This window comes from Panthera pardus, unplaced genomic scaffold (assembly GCF_024362965.1).
Source record: "Panthera pardus isolate Hobbes unplaced genomic scaffold, ASM2436296v1 HiC_scaffold_7, whole genome shotgun sequence".
In the NCBI taxonomy this organism is placed as follows: Eukaryota; Metazoa; Chordata; class Mammalia; order Carnivora; family Felidae; genus Panthera; species Panthera pardus.
In genome coordinates this window covers 72,129,162-72,154,191 of record NW_026527002.1, presented here as the reverse complement: position 1 = coordinate 72,154,191, position 25,030 = coordinate 72,129,162, and the positions used below count along the sequence as shown (strand labels likewise).

The 25,030-nt window shown below is 45.2% G+C and overlaps 1 protein-coding gene across 3 annotated transcripts in view; it reads left to right on the top strand.

Annotated features, from left to right (window-relative positions):
- ADCY8 (adenylate cyclase 8) overlaps positions 1-25,030 on the top strand; it is a 221,143-nt gene that overhangs the window by 40,535 nt on the left and 155,578 nt on the right. For all 3 annotated transcript variants that reach the window (XM_053896102.1, XM_053896101.1, XM_053896100.1), the window contains exon 2: positions 7,370-7,519. In XM_053896102.1, the coding sequence (XP_053752077.1) occupies positions 7,370-7,519 (150 nt within the window). The remainder of the gene's footprint in view (positions 1-7,369; positions 7,520-25,030) is intronic.

The window sequence follows — 25,030 nt, the reverse complement described above, 5'->3', positions numbered from 1 at the left end:
GCAGGTCTGGCCTTTCCACACGCGATGGCACTCGAGTGGATGCTCCTGGAGACCCAGGAACACGGGGAAGGAGGGTGATTCCCCCGCTCTTAGCAAAGCAGGCCTCCTCTAGTCACCGACAGCTCAGGCTGCAGACCGGGCGATGTTTCCTGCACAAAGCGAGCCACGGACAAAACGCGTCGCATCCTTCCGTGACACCAGAAATCACACACTGCGATTGGGAGGCCCCAGGGAGCCGGTCCTCTCCCCCACCTCCGGTCTGGCCACCTGGCGGCAAGTAGCAGTGGTTTTTTTCCGCAGGGACAGCATGCACGTCCTGCATCAAATAGGGAAGCCGACTCTGTGAGCCTTTCCAGCTCTGAGCCCCCTGGCCTCACACAGCAGCGCCCCCAGTGCGGTCACCACCCTGGCGGGGAGGGAGGCCACGGGTCCAACAGAGAGAACCCTTTCCAATGCCAGGGGTGCTTAGCCAGCTGAGCACCCAGGCGCCCCATTTTTTTTTTTAACACAGCTTTAAACTGAGAGTTTTAAATGAAAGCTTTTAAAACATAAAGTTAATTTAAATTAAATCTTAAAAGTTTCGAATTAAACTTACGTTTTACTTAGTGTACCGTACAGGTTGGCTCGTGCCGCTAAATATTTTCATGTGATTTTACGTTCTTTCGTATGTGCACAGCCCAATTCATTCAGCCGTTTCCCCTGCTGCTAAAAATACGCAGTTTCCTTTTTCTCCCCATAAAGAACGCTGCGGTGAACATCCCTTACCAGAAGTTTCTGGCCTTGTACCTTATTACTTCCTTAAAATAGGTAACGACAAGTTAGGTTAGAAGGCCAAAAGATTAGAGTAAAGTTTTGCAGCATGTTGCCAATTTGCTTTCCGTTCCAGCAGTGGTTAGATTGTTTCAATTAAAAAAAAACAAAAAAAAAACCCAAAAACTAATTATCTCAGAGAGTCTGGCTGGCTCCATTGGAAGGAAGAGCATGTGACTCTTGATCTCGGGGTCGTGAGCTCAAGCCCCACATTGGTCATAGAGATTCCTAAAAACAAAACACAAAACCAGTTATCTTTGGGATTTCGGTCATGCTTTTGTGCTTAGAAGATGAGAGCAATATCCCCTTTTTCCTTTTTTGTCGTCTCATTTTCCACATGTAACTCTTGAATCCACTGGCATCAACATGCGTACAATTTAGCATGAGATGACCATGAATCCTTTTTCCCCAGCAGCCGACCAGTAGTCATCGAATCCTTTTACTCAAGATTATTTTTTCGTGATTGTTGAGCCATACATATCATAATAAAAACTCATTGTCTTTTCTCTTGTCTCTTTTTTTCTCTTGTCATTTTTTTATTAGTTTTCTTTATTTTTGAGAGGCAGAGAGAGAGAGAGAGAGAGGGAGGGGCAGAGCAGCAGGCTCCAAGCTCGAGCTCCGAGCTATCAGCACAGAGCCTGATATGGGGCTCGAACTCATGAACCGCGAGATCGTGACCTGAGCTGAAGTCGGACGCTCAACCGACTGGGCCACCCAGGGGCCCCTAGTGTACTCCATTTCTGTTCCACTAATTTTTCAGTTGGGATTTTCTCTACTGCTACAGAATGTTACTTGCTGTAGCGTGATGATTCCTGTTACCTTTTGGCTGGGCAAGCCCCCCGCGGCTCCTCCCTCCCAAATCCCATTTGTATTCTAACTTCTCTGTTCTTTCAGATAGACTTTTAAATTGGCTTCCACTTGGGAGTAAAATATTGAATCTGTAAAGCAATTCAGGCAGTATTTCCATAGTTAACAGCAGTTAGCATCCCTTTACCGGAAATGCCTCCCTCCTTTATCCTCTGTAACATTGCATACTTTAGTTTTTCTTGTTGTTGTTGTTGCTGTTGTTTTCCAGCTCTCACATTTGCTTTTGTTGTTGTCAAGGATGCTCTTTGGTGTTTTACATTATTGTTGCTACTGTGAATAAGATGGGTTTCATCATATCTTGTAAATGATGATTAGTGGGACATAGGAAAGCTATTTATTCATTCAGCAAATATCTAGTGCTTATTGATTGCTGAGCAGTTAATAGTCACTGTGCTGAGCACTGATCATCCGCTGTGCTAGGTACTAGGTGTCAGTGGCTCAAACGAGCGTCATCCTCACATCGGTAGAGCTAATAATCCAACGTGACAAATAGGCATCAACCAACCCACCAAGCACATTCAGGTACAATTGCAGTGTGTGCTAAGTGCACAGTGTGCAAGGGTAAGAAAAGCAGGAAAATCCCACTTTGATGTAGTGATCAGGGAGCACCTCTCTGAAAAAAACTACCACGAAGTCCAGTCTCTTTATGAACAAGAGGAGGCAGCAAGGCAAGGAATGTGGGGAACGGTGTCTCCGGCACGGGGAACAGCATTAACGTTGGCTCCCAGGCGGGACAGGCCTATCAGAAGAACAGAAATGAAACCAGATTGGCTGGAACAAAGTGAGTAAGGGGAGAAATGGTGTGCAATGAACTTGAAGACGATCAAGCAGGCATTATTGCCATGATGAGGACTTGGCCTTTCTCCTTTTTTGAAGCAATAAATTTATCAGTCTAGCAATTTAAAAATCCATGTGCTTGGATAGGTACTGCACGCACATGTACAAAATGTACAACACAGAAATTATAAACCCAGGCTTCAGTTCTGTCCCCAGAACTATCCACGGCCTCACTGAAGGAAACCGTGCATATAAAAATGATAACGAAGGGCGCCTGGGTGGCTCAGTGGGTTAAACGTGCGACTCTTCATTTCAGCTCAGGTTACAACCTCATGGTTTGTGAGATCAGGCCCCACGGCAGGCTCTGTGCTGACAGCGTGGAGCCTGCTTGGGACTCCCTCCCTCTCCCTCACCCTCTCCCTCCGCCCCTCCTGTTTGAATACATTTGATGGTAACTGGCATCCTGGTCTTGAAGCAAATGTTTTGAACCTTTTACCATGCAGCAGGATGTTTGCTTTAGATGTTTTTGTTTTTGTTTCCGTACATGTTCTACGTAATGATTGAGAGAGGTTAATTTTAGGGGCACCTGGATGGCTCAGTTGGCTAAGCATCCGACTCTTGATTTCAGCTCAGGTCGTGATCTTGTGGTTCGTGAAACTGAGCCCTATGTCGGGCTCCTTGCTGACAGCATGGAGCCCGCTTGGGATTCTGTCTCTCTCCCTCTCTCTCTGCCCTTCCCCTGCTCCTGCTGTCTCTCTTTCTTTCTCTCTTTCTCTCTCTCTCCCTCTCTTTTTCAAAGTAAATAAATAAACTTATAAAAAATGAAAGATTATTCTTAATCTCAGGGTTGTTTTTGTTTTTGTTTTTTTTTAATGAAAAGATACTGAATTTTATCAGTACCGTTTCATTTCAGTGGAATGATTATATGTTTGCTTTTTGTTAAGTGGGCTTCACACCCAGCATGGAGCCCAACGCAGGGCTTGAACTCACAACCCTGAGATCAAGACCTGAGCTGAGATCAAGAATCAGATGCTTAACTTACTGAGCCACCCAGGTGCCCCTGAATATATGTTTTTGAAAAGCCGTAAATGTGAATTACATTAATTGAGTTGATAATGTTAAACTGTCATCAGATTCCTGAGGAAAATTCCTTGTAGTCAACTTAAATTATTTTTTCTATCTCTTGATGGATTTGATTTGCTGATACTGTGTGTAGGTATCTCCCTCCATGTTCACGAGTGAGATTCACCAGTTACTTACCTTCATCCGCGAACCATATTGGTTTTGGTATCTGGCTTTGCCGGTCGTATAAACTGAGTTGGGGGGTGTTTGCCATTATCCTGTCTTTGGAAGAGATTATGAAATACTTAAATTCTTTCTTCTGCAATTATTTGTAAAGTGCTCCATTAGAGGCGTCTGGACCCATTGCTTTCCTTATGAAAAGATTTTTAATTATGGTTCCATTTATTGATTTTTTTCTCCTTGTTTCTCGAGTCAGTTCTGGTAAAGATGTATTTTGAGAAGTACATCAGTGTCATTGCAGATTTTTTTTAGCATTAAACTTCATAACATTTTTATGACCTATTAATTTCTGCAATGTCTTTGTCCCATTTCCTATCCTTAACATTGCTTGTTTGGACCTGGTCTCTTTTTTTTAAATTAAGCTTGTAAGAATTCTTACTGGTTGCTAGTGTTTTTGGAAAATGAGCTTTTGCCTTCATTGATCCTCTTTAGTGTATATTTGTTTTTTATTTATTTCTGCACCTATTTTATTATTTTTTCCTTCCACCTACTTTGGATTTATTCCTTTTCGTTTTTTGCTAAATCCTTAAATTGAATGGCTAGCACAGGGACTTTCAGCCTTTTTAAGAATAAAGCATTAATTACTATACATTCCTTTGTGAGGTCTACTAAATTTTGTTCAGTAGTATTTTCATTATTCATCAGCTATGCATATTTTCTTTAAAAATTTTTTAATGTTTATTTATTTTTGAGAGAGACAGAGTGTGAGCAGGGGAGGGGCAGAGACAGAGGGAGACGCAGAATCCGAAGCAGGCTCCAGGCTCTGAGCTCTCCGCACAGAGCCCCATGCGGGGCTCGAACTCCTGGACCGCCAGATCATGACCTGAGCTGAAGTTGGCCACTTAACCAACTGAGCCACCCAGGTGCCCCATTATGCATATTTTCCATTATAATATATTTTTAGATCCATGAGTTATTTAGAAATATTTTTAATTTCCAAACACATGATGTTGTCTTAATTATCTGTTAAAATTTCTTTGTAAATTGATTTTATTGTAGTTAGTGACTATGGTTATATGATACTAGTTGGTTGAAATTTGTTGAAGCTACCTTCAGGTTTTATCATACAGTCCTATTTATAATTGTTCAATATGTACCTAAATAGAATTTGTACCATCTAGTTGCTGCATAGTGTTCATTTCACGTTTGTTAGTTGTATGAGCTATTCAAAGTGTCTGTCTTATTCTGTTTTGGCCTTCAAACTTTTTGTTAAGCAGGCTCTGCACTTAGCACTGAGCCCGACGTGAGATCTCCGTCTCGCCACCGTGAGATCGTGACCTGAGCCAAAATCAAGAGCTGGATGGTTAACTGGCTGAGCCACCCAGTTGCCCCTCTTGCTGATTTTTAACTGCTGATCATTATGTAAAAAATAGACCAGCGTGATGGTAGACTTGTAAATAATGTCACAGACTTCTCTCATACTTGGCATTGTGTGTTCTGAGCTATGTCGCTACATGTGCTCAAGTTCATAATTTTCATATCTTTCTGGTAAATTAAAGCTCTTACCGTTATCTAGGGATTTTTATCGCTCGTGATGTTGTCTTCCTTCAGTTCTCTTTCATTTTATTTACACAGCAAAACCCGCTGTATTCTGTTTTGGCCTTCAGACTTTTTGTTTCAGTGCGTTTGGAAATGTATTTCTTTTTATCTACCCTGAAAAATCTTTATTGTAACTGGAGAGCGTGTCCCCTGTCTAAGACATTTTCCTCTGTTTCCCAGATTATTCTTGGTTTATTGATTTATCTTTAAGGTTAGTGGGGTTTTTTTTCTTCTGTCACCGACATTATGCTGTTAATATCCTCCAGTGACGGTTTTGCTTTGAAATGTTGTGTTTTCCACTTCTGGAATTTTCATTTGTGTGTGTGTGTGTGTGTGTGCGTGTGTGTGGTTTCTACTTCTCTGCCAAAAGTTGGCTTTGCATTCATTGTTACCGTGCTTACCTTTACATCATTGACAAAAGCCGTAAAAGCTACTAGAATTTTTGTCTGCTAATTCCAACATATGGGGGGGGGGGCATCAGAATACATCTCGGTTCATTTTTTTTCTCTTTCGAGTGAGTCACATTTTCGTGTCTATTCCTATATCACATAATTTTGCATTGTGTTTAGGACACTGTGACGGCTATGTGTTTAAGATCGTAGATTCTCTTGCATTCTTTGGGAAATAATGCTTTTTTTGTTTTGTTTTGTTTTGTTTTAGCAAGTGATTAACTTGGTGCAAATGAAATGACAAGATTGGTCTTTTGGAAGGCAATTCAAATCTCAGTTAAATTCTTTTACCATCAGCTTAATCACTTGCTGTCTTCCCTGTGGATGTGTGGTTCAGAGAAGATTTTATATAAGAATTTAAGCTTCCCCCTCACTGGTTCCCTTCTTTGGGGGATTTGCCCCTCATTTCCTAGCAGCTATAGTTGTCTGAACTCTGATCTTTGCTTTTTCAGGCCACCTGGGTTTTCTGTTTGAGTTTTTGCTACCCTACAAGGTGCCCTCCGTGACTTGCCTCAGGCTAAAGCCATAAAAATAAAAAAATCCACACTTGGCTATTTCTTTCTTCCAAGTATTGACTCCTTTCCAGAGTCTTCCTGCTTTTCTTCACTGGAGAGTAGTTTGAAAGGGGAAAATGTGCAAGTAAGAAGCCTGATGTAAAGGTCCAGCCAGGAGACTTTGGTGTGTAGGGATAGGATAATAACCACGGGGATTAAAAGCATTTAATGAATATGATATCTTTTTAAATATAATTTATTGTCAATTTGGTTTCCATACCACACCCAGTGCTCATCCCAACAAGTGCCCTCCTCAGTGCCCATCACCCACTTTCCCCTCTCCCCCACGCACCACCCCCCCGCCCCCCGTCAACCCTCAGTTCGTTCTCTGTATTTAAGAGACTCTTATGGTTTGCCTCCCTCCCTCTCTGTTTGTAACTTTTTTTCCCTTCCCCTCCCCCACGGTCTTCTGTTAAGTTTCTCAAGATCCACATGAGTGAAAACATATGATTGACTGGCTTATTTCACTTGACATAATACCCTCCAGCTCCATCCACGTTGCCGCAAATGGCAGAATTTCATTCTTTCTCATTGCCAAGTAGATTTCCACTGTATGTATAAACCACATCTTCTTTATCCATTCAATTATGATATCTTTTTTTGAGTTAGAAGCCACAGGACTTGGATGTTACCAAACAGTACAAAGGCAAAACAGGAGAGCGCCGTCCAGCTACTAACCTCTCCTGTTTCTTATTCGTCTCTTTCCCTTCTTCCGACCTGCTTCTCCAATCCTCTGAAAGGCTAACGACCCACTTCCGCTAGTGAAGAGGAAGCGAGGCAGAGTGAGGAAGAGAGAAGCCCCCCCTCATCTTACCTTAAGTTTCCAATTCAGGCTCAAATCCAGACTTGCAGCGGGAGAAGCTTTTGAGTTGAATAGAAAGTTCGAGGGCGGCCTCTCTGAGGCACTGTTCCACCCAAGGCCTGAATGAAGGATATGGTTCTGTTAGCCTCATACTTTACATGAGTACCTTAAGGTTTACCTGGGGAGCCTTTCTTTATGTTTTCCTCTTTGTCTCCACACAGCTGTTGTTTTAACCATCTGACCGGCCTATGTTTGCAAATGTGTTTTAGGTGATGGCCCAGGCAGTGCTGTTCATGTGTATGAACACGGCCGGAACCTTCATCAGTTACCTGTCAGACCGGGCCCAGCGCCAAGCCTTCCTGGAGACACGGAGGTGTGTGGAGGCCAGGCTGCGCCTGGAGACGGAAAACCAAAGACAGGTACCAACTGGAAGGGCCTGGCGTTCGGTATCCCCAGCCAGTCTGAGATCCATGGAGCTTTTTTTTTTTTTTCCCTCCCCAAACAAATCTTGACTTCGAGTGTTCTCTTAAAGTCTGCGTCCAGGATTCCAGAGTCCAAAGTAGTTATGTTCGACTTCTAGCTCAAAGCACGTCTGGTTTTGTTTCCCACCTTCAATTAAATGCCGTCTACGAGAAATAAAGCGATTTGTCCCAGAGTGCTTTTCTGACATGTGGACTGACATCTGTGTTTGTGAACGAGGCCGTGGGTCCTAAAAACCACGAACATTCTCATTTTTGATCCTTCTGTTTTGAAACCGTGAATGGTTATTTCAAGTAAATGTTTTCCTGACCCACCAATTCAAATTGTAGTAAGCTTATGGAAGAATCTCGTGTATGTGTAGGTCGTGACGCCTCGTCCTGATTTTCAGAAGAGATTACTGAACACAGTATATCTCGTGGAACATGATGGCGGTCCCAGGCCAGGGGATGCAGCAGGGAAAGCAGGTGGGGTTGGGTTCGGGGCCATGAGTTTCCAGTTTGAAGAGACTGAAATTCAGTTTCGTAGACCTCCTGATTGGATGGATGTTATAAGGATTTAAAAAGTAGTTTTGGCGTTGAATTATATAATTCAAATATATATTGGCTTTGAATATATATATATATATATATATATCCCGCCGGATGAATTAGCTTTCAAAAAATAAAGATTTGCCCCGGGAAAATTATTCATACCCTCTTCAAAATTCGTGCACATCTTTGCCTCTGAAAGCCGTTTTCAAAGAGGAATAACAGGAATGTGTGGAAAATCGGTTATAGAACCAGCATATAATCTAAGTTTATTTGCTCTTGGGAGTTCTGGGTGCAACAGATGTATTAGTTCTCTCGTCTTAGGCTCTCTTTCAGAAATGTTACGTCTGTGGATACGCACATGTTATATTAAGCTTTACGCGATAATAGTTTGAGAAATTATAAAGAGAGTAGCTACCCCCCAAAAGTGCCACATTTTCTTCCTCTTAATTTGGTTAGATCATCAGTAAAAACATGGATCTTTGAAGTGACGGGAGCCACGTCTGGGTGACCTTCAGTGAGGCACGTAGGCAGGTGCAACTGCCCCAAACTCAAGTCCCACTGCCACATGCCATTGCCAGGGGCACAGAGGAAACTACCAAATTTCCAGGCCCTCTGTGGACTTCATAGGATGCGGAATATCAGCATCAAGTTTCTCAAATTAATGTCTAGAGCCGTCATGCAACTTCATAATAGATTGATTATAGCGGTCCTGAATGTCCTTATAAAATAATCCAGAAAAATAGCTTGAAATCAACCTTGTGCAATAAACACGGGTATCTTCCGGGATGATATGTCGTGTTCCTCTGCAAAACAGAGCACCCGCCAGACTGGCCCGTCCCTCTTTCCATGGGACGCGAGCCAATTCAGAGAATGCTGCCGTATTAATAATTTATTCGACTGTTGTTGGTGTTCCGTTGCGACCAGAGCTGCAGTTGTGGGTGAGTTGTCTGGGAAGCTCAGGCTTTTGTTTAATGTTTACGAAGTATGGGAGGCAAGAAAGGGCTGCTTTATCATACCCCTAAGACTTTTCTTCCGTCTCCCCTCCTTCAGGTTGAGTGCCCTGGAGTCACTGTCATCTAGTCATCTCACATGGCAGAGGGACCTTCCTTCGTCTTTCATAATCTTTATTTTTTTTTAAGCTGGTGGAAGGACGAAGGAAAGAACAGTATACAGAGGCGAGAACCCGTGACAGCTGGAAGATAGGGAGCAGTGACTAGAGTTCATGCATTAGCTGTCCTAACACCTGGTTGGGCCACTGGAGCCAGTGAGTTCTTGTCTTTGTTCCTCGTCCAAACATGAGGCAATGGCTTTCTTTCCAGCTTTATGTTTGCCTCAAGTGAGATCATGTGTATGCATCAATACAAAATTATAAGTCGGCCTCTTTATAAGAAAAGACTGTCTTTCGGTGGAATACTCTTTGTTCTAAATATACAGCAAACTACGCTGTAGGTTTGGTATAGCCCTGGGCTCACAATTATGATAATGTGTTTCCGGTATATTGACCATTCCCTTCCCCCCGTGGTAGTAGCTAAGACAGCTGACTCTGTTTCACTCAGTGATAAAATTACTTTCCATTTGGTCTCTGCTTCAGGTGCCCATTATCCCTGAGAACTTCCCCGGTGGTAGAGAGGCAGAGAAGCCTTTCAAATGAGACTGTTCAGGATTGGACATCTTTGCTGAATGACTTACTATCTTAGTGAGGCCCAGCAAGCTCAGAGCTTTGGTTGCTCCATCTGTGGCATGGGACTAATAACACTCTTCCTGAAGAGGCAGCTTAATGAGAAGTACTGTGTGTCGTGCCCTTGCAGCTCAGTGAGGAGTTTGCATGATTGTGCATAATGATTCATGAGTCAGCCAGCGTAGCTCAATCCCGGGAGGGACTCCTGTGAGAACATATTATGGATTGGCTCGTCTCCGTTGAAACCCCAAGTGTAAGTTACTCATTGGGAAGGAAATCAGGATCGTGGTTTGCCTCACGTTCATAGCAACCAGAACTCAGCATTAGGCTCCATATCTGTTAAAATATCTTGTGTCATTAACGAATCCAACCCCATTTACCTCTTATCAGAGCTAATTGCAATACCATAACTGTTAGAAATTCTATACCCTGCAAAGCAGACCCTGAAAGAGCCTCAGTGACAGCAGATCCTTTTTCCTTGGGAAGTGATCCCAAAGGAGACTAAATTTCATTTTTTTGTACTTACAAATGCAGAATCAAGGGGCCTTATTCCACAGAAATGTTCAAGCTCTGTGGGATTCTTCGAGAACTGGCTTTATCTCATGGTAGGATACAAAGGAAATCGTCAAATGACTTAATTTGTTCAATCACGAATTAATTCATTTATTGAGGATCTGTTATGTGCCATGAACTTTGCTGAACATTGGGAACATAACAGTGACTAACAGCTGGTTCCAGGTCTTACAGAGTTTACTGGGTTTGGAAAGGGGTGGCTGCACAAATGCCTATGGCATTAATGTATGGGCCAAACCTGGAAGCAAGCTGATGGAAGGCTACCTACAAGACACGGTGCCTGAGTTGACCTGTGAGTAGGATTTAGCTCGGCGGAGAAGCAGTGAAGAGTGCCACGTAAGGGCCCATCAACACAAACAACCTAAAAGAAGGGAGGACGCAGTTTGTTCGGACAATTAGAAGCACTCCATGATGACCTACGCCCATTATTCACTTACGCACTCGTCCATCCATTCATCCACTCGTGGTGGGGTTACAGAGACAAATAAGTCTCCGTCTGTCCTCTGGTTTGGGCCTGGAGGATGAGTAGAGCTTTCATTATTGGAAGAGGGGGGAGAAAGAATTAGCAAAGATACTGATGATGTGATGCATATGATGTGATGAAGGACAGCAACATGGGAACGTAGGTTTTCTCTGACGGCCCCTAGCAAAGTTATGTACTTCCTTCAATGGCAAACTCTTCCGCTCACTTTGACATTCAATATATATTTATTGAGTGTTAACTATGTGGTATGCATACCAAAATGAAGAAGGTCTACTGCACATCTTTATTACACGATGCCACACTGGACCTTGATCATCGCATGCCTGTTTGGCAGGGTATCTGGGAGCTCCTTAAAACTCACCCGTGGCTCATTCGTCCATACAGCCCACCTAGCAGTGCCTGAAAACCAGCGTGGAGGACACGGTTATAAAGTGACTGAAATTGTCAATGGTTAATAGTGGTTTCCAATAATTTTTCCAAAGAAAAATTGCCCAGCATCAGCTAGAGAATAAACGGCACACGAGCCCTGCCGTCGCTTGCTTGGCGGGTCCCATGGCATGATGATGCCTGAGGTCAGGGGAAAAAGAGGCTCTTTCCTTGGATAACCTGAGGTTGCATGGGTGGTTCCATGGTCAAGAGCAAGCAGGCAGGAGAGACGAGCAAATGTTAACACTTTGTGCTCAGTCTCTACAACCGAGATTTTTAACAAAGCTTCTTGAAGGTGGCTCTTACCACCTTTCCCTCCCATGGCGGCTGGCACAATGCCATTCAGAAGGTACTGAATGGGTCCGAATGTTGACATGTTTCATTTAGATGATTGATATCAAGAGGTTGAGCACATATCGATTTTTTCCTTTGGTCAGGCAACGGCATTGCCTTTTTAAAAAAATTAATTCGGGGGCACCTGGGTGGCTCAGTTGGTTAAGCGGCCGACTCGATTTCGGCTCAGGTCATGATCTCACGCTCTGTGAGATTGAGCCCCACGTAAGGCTCTGCACTGACAGTGTGGCACCTGCCTGGGATTCTCTCCCCCTCTCTCTCTCTCTCTGCCCTACATCTCTCATACATGCTCTCCCCCCTCTCTCAAGTAAATAAGTAAACTCTAAAAAGAAACAAATAAAAGGTAATTTTATCCCCAGTCGTCACCTGCATGGCGCATACTAAACATCTCTGGGTCTCTTGGTCTCCAGCTTCTGTTTCTCTAATCTGTTCTCCTTTCCAAAAGCCCGGTCTGGTCGAGAAGCCTGGAGAGGCTAGTGCTTTAGAGCCAAACCTTCAATGTCTGCAAGATCTGGATTCCAGTCCTACTTTCTGTGCTTCCTGGCTATGGAAACGCAGGCACACTATTCCTCCTAGAGACCTTGATTTTGTGGGTATGAGATGAGCGTGATGATTCTGCCTTCCTCCAAGAGTTGTGGTGCGGATTAAGGAGGAACAGTTCTTAGCCCAAGGCAGAGGGTGTGCTCAAGCCATACGAAAGACACGATGCTATGATGATAATGCCATTGATGTCACTCTTCTCTCTGCGGGAAAACCCTTCAGCGGCCATGTTCCCGCCAAGACAAAATCCGAACCCCCACACATGGCCCACCTTCCAGCCCCCATCCTCTCTCCCAGATTCTCCACTCTCACGATACTGGATGACTGACCGTCATCCCCCGGAACTGCTGTTCGACTGTCCTGTGCTGTCCGGTTCTCTCAGCTTGGAAAGCCCACCTCCCTCCTAACGTCTCCACCCAGACAATTCTGGGATCCTTCCTCCACGAGGCTTGGTTTCCTCTTCCCGAGTTGAGTGGAAATGCTTTTTGCAGCTTTGCAGACTTCCAGCCTTCCTTAAAGTTAACTCTGCTATAGAGCCTGTCGCACCTGACGCCACGGACTAGTCTGTGTTCCCTCTGTCCTCTACAGCCAATAAGGGCTACTTAAAGATGTCTGCTCTTTCTAATTCATCTGGTTCTCTGGCATTTATCCAGCACAATGGCTGGAATAAAAGATCTTCTGATTAATGTCTGGTTAACTGATTTGTATTGAATCCAAACTTTGGCCCCCGGGCCTGACTTCTGCCTACACGAGGGTCATGTTGTAATACTTCTCCTATGTAAAAGTGAAGGGGTCTCTGCCCTTTGTGACCCCCTATCAAAACGGCATGGGGAGGGCTCTTATCCAATTCAGGAATAGACTGGGACAGACTGAGCACATGTCTGGTACAAACCTGTTAGGGGAATTTTCCATCTAGAAGCTGAATCTTAAGACATCTGTCTTTGGGGAACTGCATTCTAATCACTGTAGTTACTGTGATCCCACTGCTCCTCCCAAATGATCCAATGGCCTCTGTTTATTTTAAATATTAAAATGAATTAATTGCTTTTCTTTTAGTCTGAGAATTGCTGAAAATTGCCTATGGTAATCGTGGCATTTCGAGGTGTCTCCAAAGCTCTGGGGGCAGTGAAATAAAGTTTCTGATGATGCCATATGTTGTAACAGCAGGAAGATTATTCTTAAATGCAGCAGATGTTTTAGCTATGTTAAAACAATTCTGTTTAACTTAAATAATCTTTGCTAGACAACATTGGTGGAAGCTAGTGATTCGGACAATAGTGAGAAAGTTAGGTTTCCTATTGAGTTCTGGGTTGGTTAGCTTGATTTATATTAGTGCCCTACAGAATCGAGGGAATTATATATATTTCTTGGAAAGAGAGCACAAGCAGGAGAGAATGGCAGAGGGGGAGGGAGGGAGAGAGAGAGAGAGAGAGAGAGAGAGAGAGAGAGCGAGCATCCTAAGCAGTCTCCATGCTCAGTGCAGAGCCCAGCACGAGGCTTGATCCCATGACTCTGAGATCACGACCTGAACTGAAATCAAGAGTCGGATGCTCAACCAACTGAGCCACCCAGGCGCCCCCCCCTTTAGTTTTTTCTAAAATTACAGGTAACTGTTAAGGCAGAGCCTTGTCATCCATTCATGTATTCGCCCATTTATTCAAGGAAGAATCAAGGTTGACCTGAAAATGGCAGAATCTCAGAATATTTGGATTTTCTGCTCCAACTTGTTGTCTTCTCATTATATTCCAAAAAACATCTTGAGTCTCTTATCGTCCGTTTTTCTACTATTTTCCATCTTTTACGTTGAAGACCACCCACGTAGCATCTGTCATGTTTATCCTTATCTGTCATTAATACATATTAACTATTGTCTAGATGATACGAGAATATTCTTGGTCTCCTCAACATTCTTATTGCCTTACTAAGCTCATGCCTTTGCTTCTGTTTTCCCCCACCTGGTACAACACTCCTTTCATCCATAAACCTCATCCATTCTTCAAAGCTCCGCTCAAATGTCACCTCTTCCACAAAGACCTTCTCTGTTCTCCCCACCTGTGACCTCCGTGAGTGTTTCATTTGTGCATTTCTTTATGGCATTAATCTCTTTCTACATTCTGCCATGTCCTTGCTTTATGTTTCCTTCTACACCGTGAGCTCCCCGAAGATCGGATATGTATCTCATTGTGTGCTTCACAATAGCTCTGGATCCAGAAGGGGAGAAGCCCGGGCTGGGAAGAAAAGCAGAGACAACGAACGTCATAATGAATGCTGTCATTGTGTTTTCGCAGTAGTCTTTCAAGCAAAAATACTTGTGAATAAATAGATCGGGGAAATACTCTCCTCCTGTGCTATGGTTTCCAGGGCCCCTGTCCTCCAAAACCAGGAGCCCAGTCTGTCCTTGACACAAATCTTCCTGTTTGTGCATCTTCCCGGCCAGCTTCTCCTTCTGTTATTCGTTCTCATACATGACTTCACATTTAAAACACATAAATAAATAAGTTCCACGTCAACTCATCTTTGTTGTTTCCAGCTCATCTTGGAAGTTTCTCCACCTCCATGCTCCCTTTCTGTCACAGCGTCATTGCATTCCTTTTCACGGTTTCACTTCCACTTCCCTCGGGTATTTTGGGGATAAAAAGCAAAATGGTATCCCAGTCACCGTCTTCCCCCAGGATATAATGCTCTGCGACTGTGTGCTTGTCCAGTTCCTGCGATGCCGGAAATATTCCAAAGCTGTGCCGTCCAGAAACCACGAACCACACAGGACTTTTGTGAAATGGGGGGAGGACGTAACCGTTGGTCCCGACTTTTGATTGGATTTAAATAGCTATTAAATCACCATTTTTGTCTCTTGTCTCTCTTGTGGTGATTTAGCGCGGCTTCGCCCATCACTTCTGGATTGTTCCATGTCCATATCTCTAACACCGTGTTCTTTTCCCGGTTCCGGATGCTCGTTATCCGTTCCTGCTGGGCAGCTTCATCTGCATGGCCGCCTGGTATCATTGGCTCAGCCTGTTCAGGATCCTCTCATCTCCCCCGAATGCACTTTCTTCCGTCATACACATTTTTTTGACCTGATCTGTCCACATCGACTGTGGTGCTAATGCCTGTTAATGCTGTCTCCGCCATATATGTACTCACTGTCCCTGTACCTCTTCCTCGGATACTGTTGAAGCCCTCCCACACAGGTTAGCTTCCTAATGGGTGCTAACCAGTTTCTAACTACTGGGAGCTGGTCTAGCCCCCTGTAGACACTCCACCTTGAGGCTCTCCTTCGGACCCACAGTCCCCATCCCTTTGCCAGTAATACAGTGTCTCTCTTGATTCCTGTTCACCTCTTACGGGTGTTTCTCGGCAGGTTCATCGGAGGGGTGAGGCACGTAACTAATTCACATCTCAGAACCCTACCCAGTGTAACACCTGTCATGATCATCATCTTAGTGCCCCATTTTGGTTATATAAGACTTTACACTAAATCCTCCCGTGGATTGCTACTGCCCATAGAGTATGGCCCAATCTCACTCACCCGGCGTTACGGCCCATCCTCTGCCTGGTTCAGCCCAACCTTTCAATTGCTTCACTTGCTACCTCCATTCTCGTACTCCACCCAGACCAGCAAACGCGCCCACCCTTCTGTGCCTTTGATTTTTTGCTGGATGTCTCCTGATCACCCTCCTGATCCGACCTCTACCCTTCTTTTTTATCAGCGCCCCTGCAGGCTGACCGTTAGGGAAGCATCCACAGGCTCATTAACATCTAGTTTCTGGTTGGGTTTGGCCAGTGGGAGCCACAGAATGGAGACCAGTAGATGGGAGGACCAAGAGGTCAATGGTTTTATCTCCCCGTCACCTACCAGGCTGAGCTGTGGAACGCCAGTGCTTAACATTTCTCTACCAAAGGCCACAGCTTCTATCAGGTAGGCCTCTCCTCCAGCTACAGGATTTGCCAGGTTCCAAGGGTACTTGCAGATTCACTGTTCCTAGTCTTTGGCTATCTTGCGTCTCACCATCCATTGTCAGCTTCCTTAACTTTTCGTTAAAGTCTCTTCTTTTTTTTTATTTTAATTTTTTGTTTGTTTATTTTCGAGAGCAAGAGAGAGCGCAAGGAGGGGAGGGAAGAGAGGGCGACGTAGGACCCGAAGCCGCTCCAGGCTCCGAGCTGTCAGGACAGAGCCCGACGTGAGGCTGGAACTCACAAACCGTGAGATCGTGACCTGAGCCAAAGCTGGTCGCCTAACCGACTGAGCCACTCAGGGGCCCCTCATTAAAGTCTCTTTGTTACCCTTTTTGAGTGACCAGTTGTGTCCTTCTAAGACCCTGAATTCCATGTTCCTATCGCTCCCTTTGCTGCCATCCCTCGCCATTTGTATTTGTGAAGCAGTTTAGTAGAACTAGAAAGACAAGGAGTCTTTTTGAGAAAGACTTTCTTTTTGAGAAAGGGGGAGACAAAAGTGTGAGCAGGGGAAGGGGCAGAGAGAGAGGGAGACAGAGAACATGAAGCAGGTTCCAGACTCTGAGCTGTCAGCACAGAGCCCGACGTGGGGTTCAAACTCCCCAACTGTAAGATCACGAACTGATCTGAAGTCAGACGCTTACCCAACTGAGCCACCCAGGCACCCCTCTCCTTAATAACTTTTAACGTGTTGGTCACATACTGATTACGTATCAGAATAATATTTGGTCTATATTTGATTAAATAGAATATATTATTGACATGCATTTCAACTGTTTCTTTCTGCTTTTTAAAATGTGCACACTGGGGATTTTTAGGGGCACCTGGGTATCTCAGTCGGTTGAGCGTCTGACTTCGGTTCAGGTCATGATCTCAAGGTCCTTGGGTTTGAGCCCCACCTTGGGCTCTGTGCTGACAGCTGGGAGCGTGGAGCCTGTTTCCAATTCTGTGTCTCCCTCTCTCTCTGCCCCTCCCTCACCCTCGCTCGTGCTCTGTCTCTCTCTCTCTCTCTCTCTCAAAAATCAATAAACATTGAAAAAATAATAAAATAACGTACAATAAAGTAAAACGCGTGCACTGGGGAGTTTAAATGTGGCTCACATGATGTTTCTACTCGACGCGGCTGCCCTAGATGCTCCTTCCATGTCAATTATGTGACCGTGCAAGTTGTTGAACCGTTTTGTGTGCAAGCTTTCTCATCTCTCAATTACAAGTAATTCCTGCCCTAACCCATGGGGGTGTTCTGAGAGACAACTAGCATTAATGCCTGATTTTTCAGTGTCATTTCAACCATAAATAACTCCACAAATGTTAGGGCTATGTCGGTGAAAATCTCCCCGACACCCCGAGCTGACGCCCAGACATCCCCTCTAGGAAGCTCCCTGTGCTCCTCCCAGTCATGAAATATGACTGGCACTCAGAGCTTATTAGCACGGGTTTTTTAGACTCTGGTATCACGCTTAGTAGGACGATTCCCTCTAAGCGTTGGTAAGATTCTGAGCAGCGAACGGACACCAGCGTTAATGGCCTTGCCTCTCGAGAATAGCTGACTTCACTCAAGGGGTTGTGTTTGCCTCCTGTGGGCGGAACAGCAAGTCTTACAGTCCATCTGGCTGCCGGCTTCTTTGTGGTCTTTTCGGTACATTATTTGCATTTTGTGACGTGGCGGACAGAGGGTGAGCTCTCAAGAATGAACTTGCATTCGATTGCTGGCTCCCGCTCCGTATCTGGGTGACCTTGGGGGCATCGGTTAAACTCTCTGAAGTTTGGATCTTCCACCCGTCCAAAATGATGATCCCTGTATTTCAAGGTTGCTTCGAGGAAATCGAGCATAGAGGTGAAAGTTGGATGTCAGACTTGGCCCTCGAACTATCGGACCCTCTGGGTCATGCCCTGAACTTAATAGCAGAACGCACTCTGGCTCTGATTCTAAACTGTAGGATTTCTCTTCTTGCTGTTCGTTTGTGTTCTTATTCATATGTGCCATCCCTGGGCAGTACTAATTTAATTTAATTTTATTTTATTTTATTATTATTTTTTTAGCATTTATTTATTTCTGAGAGAGAGCGTGTGCAGGAGCGGGGAAGGGGCAGAGAGAGGGGGACACAGAATCTGAAGCAGGCTTCAGACTCTGAGCTGCCAGCACAGAGCCCAGTGGCAGGACTCGAACCCCAGCCCGAGTGCTGGGAGATCATGACCTGAGCCGAAATCAGACACTTAACTGACTGAGCCACCCGGGTGCTCTGGCAGCACTAATTTTAAATGCGCCCCCCGTTTATAGCAACACTTTCAACAATAGCCAAATTATGGAAAGAGCCTAAATATCCATCAACCGACGAATGGATAAAGAAGATGTGGTTTATATATATTCGATGGAATACTACTTGGCAATGAGAAAGAATGAAAGCTGGTCATCCAACATGGATGGAACTGGAGAGTGTCATGCTAAGTGAAATAAGTCAGGCAGAGAAAGGCAGATACCATATGTTTTCACTCATATGTGGATCCTGAGAAACTTAACAGAAGACCGGGGGGAGGGGAAGGGGGGGAAAAGAAAAGTTACAGAAAGGGAGGGAGGCAAACCATAAGAGACTCTTAAGTACTGAGTGAGAACAATCTGAGGGTTGATGGGGGGGTGGGAAGGAGGGGAAAGTGGGTGATGGGCATGGAGGAGGGCACCTGTTGGGATGAGCACTGGGTGTTGTATGGAAAACCATTTGGCAATAAATTATAAATAAATAAATACATAAATAGTGCTCCCGCTATTCAAAGAGAGGCCAGCCCTCTGCGCTCATTTGCACAAAGTTAACATTTCCCGAGGCAGTTCAGATAAGAGGACTCAGTCACCACCGCCGCCCTCAATACCTCTGATCCAGCCTGGAGAAGCTAAGGAGGAGCCAGAGAGTCACAAGGGTCCCTTTTGTCTCCCAAACCTGTCCCGGGAATTTTGACGAAAAAAATGCTCGCCGGAAACCAGACACAGTCCACTATCAAGTGCCGAAGGCAGCACAAGTTCTGTTGTGTCGATACAGTTGAAGGCGCGTCTCAAAAGCGGGAGTAGGACGGAGCAGGGGAAGATGAAATAAGCGTTTTTACTTTTAAATATTATTGTTTAAAATTTTTTTAGAGAGAGCGTACCCGTGCAAGCGGGGGAGGGGCAGAGAGAGAGAAGGAGCCTCTCAGGCAGGCTCCACACTTAGCATAGAGCCCGACTCGGGGCTTGATCCCACAACCATGAGATCGTGACCTGAGTCGAAATCAAGAGTCAGACCCTTAATGGACTGAACCACCCAGGCGCCCCCAAAATAACTTTCTAAAAAAATGATTCATGCCGAGAATAGCTTATTTTAGCTGGATTTGAGTATGGATCCCCTGACGGGAATTCTGTCTTCTCTGTTTTGCAGCCACAATGGATTGGCCATAAAAGAGGACAGATCATTTAAGAATACTTTTAGAGCAGGGGACGCCTGGGTGGCTCAGTTGGTTAAGCATCCAACTCTTGATTTTAGCTCAGGCCACGATCTTCGGGTGTGGCACAAGACCGAGCCCCATGTCAGACTCTGTGCTTAGCACGGAGGCTGCTTGGGAGTCTTTCTTTCTCCTTCTATCACATGTGTTCGCGCGCTCTCTCTCTCTCTTAAAAAAAAGAATACTTTTAGAGCAGTCTGAGTACAGAGCCATTCTAGAGTTGTCTGTGTTTGTTTCGAGTCTGTTGCAAATGTCTCGTGCACATCTAATTTGAGAGCAGTACTTTAGAAGGCAGCGATTGGCGTTGACAGATCTACGAGTCCCATTTGGAGTTGAGCTTGGAGAGATGCACAAGACAAGGAACACCAAGACTGCTGGTGGGCACCAGAAGCCGGGAGAAGGGCATGGGGCGGTTTCTCCCTGAGAGCCCTCGGAAGGAACCAGCCTGCCCGCGCCTTGATTCCAGACTCCTGAACCTCCAGAACCGGGAGAGAGTAAATGGCTACTGTTTTAAGCCACGTGGTGGTGTGGTAATTAGGAATCCAGGACAAATGTCCATGCTCTTAGAATCCAGTGCATTTCTTACTTCTCTCTCCACCGTAAACATTTCCTGGATAGAATTAGCAACAACTAGCCCTTATGGAGCATTGACTGGGTGCTAGGATGCTGTATTATGATGCTCTTTATTTCTTTTTTTTTTTTTTTTTTTATGTTTATTAGTTTGAAAGAGAGAGAGCACAAGCAGGGGAGGGCCAGAAAGGGAGACCCAGCATCCGAAGCAGGCTCCAGGCTCCGAGCTGTCAGCACAGAGCCTGATGTGGGGCTCGAACTCACAAACCGCAAGATCATGACCAGAGCCGAAGTCAGAGGCTTAGCCAACTGAGCCACCCAGGCTCCCCAAACCTCTTTATGTATGTAGGTGACCCTTGAACAACACAGGTGGGTCTACTTTTACACAGATTTTTTTTTCCATAAGTTCAGTACAGTACTGTATATGCATTTTCCCTTCCTTATGATTTTCTTAACGTTTTCTTTAGGTTACTTTATTGTAGGAATACAGCACATAATATATATAACACAAAATATGTGCTAATCGACTGTTTATGTTATCAGTGAGGCTTCTAGTCAACAGTGGGCTTCAGTACTAAGTTAAGATTTTGGAGGTTGGGGCGCCTGAGTGACTCAGTCGGTTAAGCGTCTGACTTCAGCTCAGGTCATGATCTCACAGTTCATGAGTTCGAGCCCCGCATCCGGGTCTGTGCTGACAGCTCAGAGCCTGGAGCCTGCTTCGGATTCTGTGTCTCCCTCTCTCTCTGCCCCTCCCCCGCTCATGCTCTGTCTCTCTCTCTCTCCTTCAAAAATAAATAAAAACATTTTAAAAAAAGATTTTGGAGGTCCAAAGTTACACGTAGACTTTCAACTGCTCAGGGATTGGCACCCTAACCCTCCCCTTGTTAAAAGGTCACCTGTGGGGTACCTGGGTGGCTCAGTAGGCTAAGCGTCTGACTTTGGCTCAGGTCATGAACTTGCAGCTCATGAGTTAGAGCCCCGCATGGAGCTCTGTGCTGACCGCTTTGAGCCTGGAGCCTGCTTCGGATTCTGTATCTCCCTCTCTCTCTTCCCTTCCCCTATTTGTGCTCTGTGTCTCTCTCTCTGTCTCAGAAATAAATAAACATTAAAATTTTTTTTAAAAACCAGGTCCACTGCATTACTTTGTTTAATTATCAGAGCAGCGATTACCTATGGGAAACAAGTTACATAATAGGTAGTAAGTTCCAGAGCTGGTATTTGGACCTCGACAGTCCTGCTCCAGAGTGCACGCATATACCAACTATTACGCTTTGTGAATTCGTAAAATCTCCTCAACGTACCGTGCGGCTCACAACCCCGTGCCTCAATGTGAACTGTTTCCTCAGCCGGGAGGGCCCTGGCCCTCTCTTCCTCACGGGAGACTTTCAGTGTGGAATGACAGGAAACCCAGCTCGCACTGGTCTTGGCAATCAAAACCATAACGCCACCTCCCGTTACTGACTATCTGGGACCGGCGTGCATTCGCCACAGCGGGACTGGGACGTGATCTGTAAGAATAATGGAGAGATGTGGGGACATCAGATGAGTTTTCTTAATTTAGGGAAAACGTAGAATGATGTACTCAGAAGACGCAGCAGCCCGTGAAGCTGCCAGCTTCCGGTGAACGCGCCATGAAGACTCTTGCTTCCAATTGGGAGAGCCTGGCTGGACCAAGGAAGAGTGTAGGATTTCAAGCAAATTACCTTTGCTTTTCTCGCAGCAAAAGCATCCTGGATCCTCCCAACTATTCCAAAGGCTCCAGCTTTAGGCTCACCTACCCACCATATGCACCAAACTGATCACGACCTCAGGGGGTCACTCGTCAAGGTGTATAGTCCTTCTCCAGGCCCGGCTTTGACCTACCTGGGTTCCATTCTTCACCGGCTTCAGGCACACGTTGATTCAGGGGCCTTCCAGTACACTTGGTTGATTTCTTCATTATTGGAGACTCCACTAAGTCCCCAAAAGCCAAACAAAATTCCACCGCAATTGACTTTTTTCCCAGAGCCCCCTCCAGAACTGTCCTACTAGTAAGAAGGGTGTCATCATGGGGCATCAGCAGTTCTCCCTGCTCGTGAGTTTGGGCCCCGCGTCGGGCTCTGTGCCGACAGCTCGGAGCTTAGAGCCTGCTTCGGATTCTGTGTCTCCCTCTCTGTGTCATCACTTTTAATCAAGTTAGTGCATTAGGGAGTGTAGACCAAGTCCGGAACTAGATGTCAAGAATCAAACAAGATGAATTTCTTTTTTAGATAGAACTTCGCATAATTAGCTGGAGTTTGGTGGGCTTGGTACTTTGCAAATTCTCTCATAGTGACAGGTGGCATGTCTTCTACCTCTTCCCTGGAATCCAAGTCTCTTGATCAGTGGAGGACTCAGGTTTCCCTCCTCATATCTAACCTGGTTTTAAACACGTAGTAGCATTGTATCAAATAAATACAATAATGACCGAATGAAGGAGCGTTGCCCATGAAGCCCTTCCCCCAGATTTGAGTATCACTGACAAATATGGAGGAATCCTTTCCCTCTCCTCCTCAAGCAGTTGGATGACGAGTTCCGCAGAAGATTCCGTTTACAACTGACGGTGTTTCCTCTTCACCGCTCTTCCCCATCAACTCCTCTTCCTCCTTCCTTACTGTCCAAGAGTCAGCAGTTTAAGTTGGTGGAAACCCCCTCTTTTGTCTGATAATCACAGGAATGTAAATACTTCATCTTATACCTCTTAAGTCTCCAACAGCTCGAAACAATTCATCGTTCGCATCGATACTCCTGATATCCCTTTGAGAGACACCAAAAGACAGGTGGTGCCCTGTACCGACCTTTTATCCTAATGCCATTAATATCGTATTGCCGTCGTCTTCAGTCTGTCAGTCAAGTACACTCAAGTGCAGGGACGGCAGACGTGAAGTTCATCCCCTGCTTTGCTCGGCACAGACCACGATGCCTGCCATTAACTCCCTCCTTAGCACACGCATAGCACCTTGCACGGGCAGATGAGTAGCGGATGATATTCCACAATAGATTATGCAAGGAGGCGGAAAAGCTCGTGAGGTGAGAGTCAGCCCGACATGGTCTGTGGCACTCTAGAAAAGGATGAACCCTGATGAGGCTCCATAGCTCAGAGCCTGTTGTGTAGAACTCACTCACTCATGGACCAGGACAGCCGGGTAGGCATTCAGGTGCTGCTGCTGACTCACTCCGTGCCCTTGGGACAACTATCTGACCTTCCTAAGCCTCAGTTTCCACATCTGTGAAATAGCAGCAAGAAATGTACCTGTCTTGGGAGTTGCTGTGACGAAGGAGGAAATGAGGTGAATCGTGTATCATAAAGCTTGACGCGTAGTTAAGTGCTGAGTAAGATCTGTTGTTGGCAGTGGGGTTGTCATTGTAATTACTACTCTTTCTTTTTAAATTTTTTTTTATGTTTATTTATTCATGGGAGAGACAGAGTGCGAGTGGGGAAGGGGCAGAGAGAGAGAGAGAGACAGAATCGGAAGCAGGCTCCAGGCTCTGAGCTGTCAACACAGAGCCCCAAGTGGGGCTTGAACCCACGAATAGATCATGACTTGAGCTGAAATCGGATGCTTAATCGACTGAGCCACCCAGGCATCCCGTAATTGTGACTCTTTCTAAAGCATTTGTTTTAATCATAAGGCAATGTCTCGCACAGAAAACAAAATCCTCAGACTGCCAGAAGCTGAATTGATTTAAAAATTTTTTCATTTTATTTATTTTTAGAGAAAGAGAGAGCACGCACAAGCGAGAGAGAGGGGCAGAGGGAGAAAGAGAGAGAGAGAGAGAGACTCTCAAGCAGACTTCATGCTCTGTGCAGAGCCTGACGCAGGGCTCGATCCCACTGAGCTGAAATCAAAAGTAGACATTTAACCAACTGAGCCACCCAGGTGCCCTGAGACTGAATTGATTTTAAATAAGTAGAGACAGAACCAGACTCAGATGTTTGCAGTGTGAAAAGCCGCGGAAATCAAAGGCAATTGAATTACGCCTTCTGTTCAGGGGGTAGCTTGTGTTTGCCCAGAGTTAGAGGGAACTAAAGAATGAACGTTGCCTGTGTTTTCCAGGTAAACTTTGCTGGTTATGATACTTCCTGTTATTTCAAATATAAATGAGAAGTGTTTAATCGTTTTTTTTTCATGAGCAGAAAATTGACATCAGCTTATCATTACACACTGAAGTGAAAAGTGACGATTCAGATCAACAGCCAATTGATGTTATAGGCTCGGAGGAGGGGGTCACAGGGACCACATGTCCATACCTGCCCTGAACAGTTTCTCCAGACAGTTCGTGGAGATAGCAGTTGGAAGGGCCACCTGCCACATTGCCTCCACTATGCCCTCTGGCCTCTGACTCGGTTTCTTTTTTGGAGCTCAGGCATTGACAGCCGTGCTTTTTTAGATGCAGCAGAAGAGGGATGTGCAGTTTGCTGTCCTGTATTAATACAGAGGTTGGCTTCAAGCCAGTTACTTCTCTGAGCCTGAGTTTCTTCACCTGTAAAATTGTTTTAATAATTCCTACCTCGCAGGATTCTTGTGCCCATTCAATGAGCTCGTACACAGGAAGGTGATCTTCTAACTGTAACCGCACTTCAGATGTGAGTGTTTTTTTTTTAATTGTTTTAACGTTTATTCATTTTTGAGAGGCCGAGAGAGACAGAGCGGTTAGCGGGGGAGGGGCAGAGAGAGAGGGAGACACAGAATCTGAAGCAGGATCCAGGCCCTGAGCTGTCCGCACAGAGCCCGACGCGGGGCTCGAACTCACGAACTGTGAGATCATGACCTGAGCCGTTGTCGGACGCCCAACCGACTGAGCCACCCAGGCGCCCCTATAAGTGATTATTTTTAAATTGTTTAAATGTTGTATT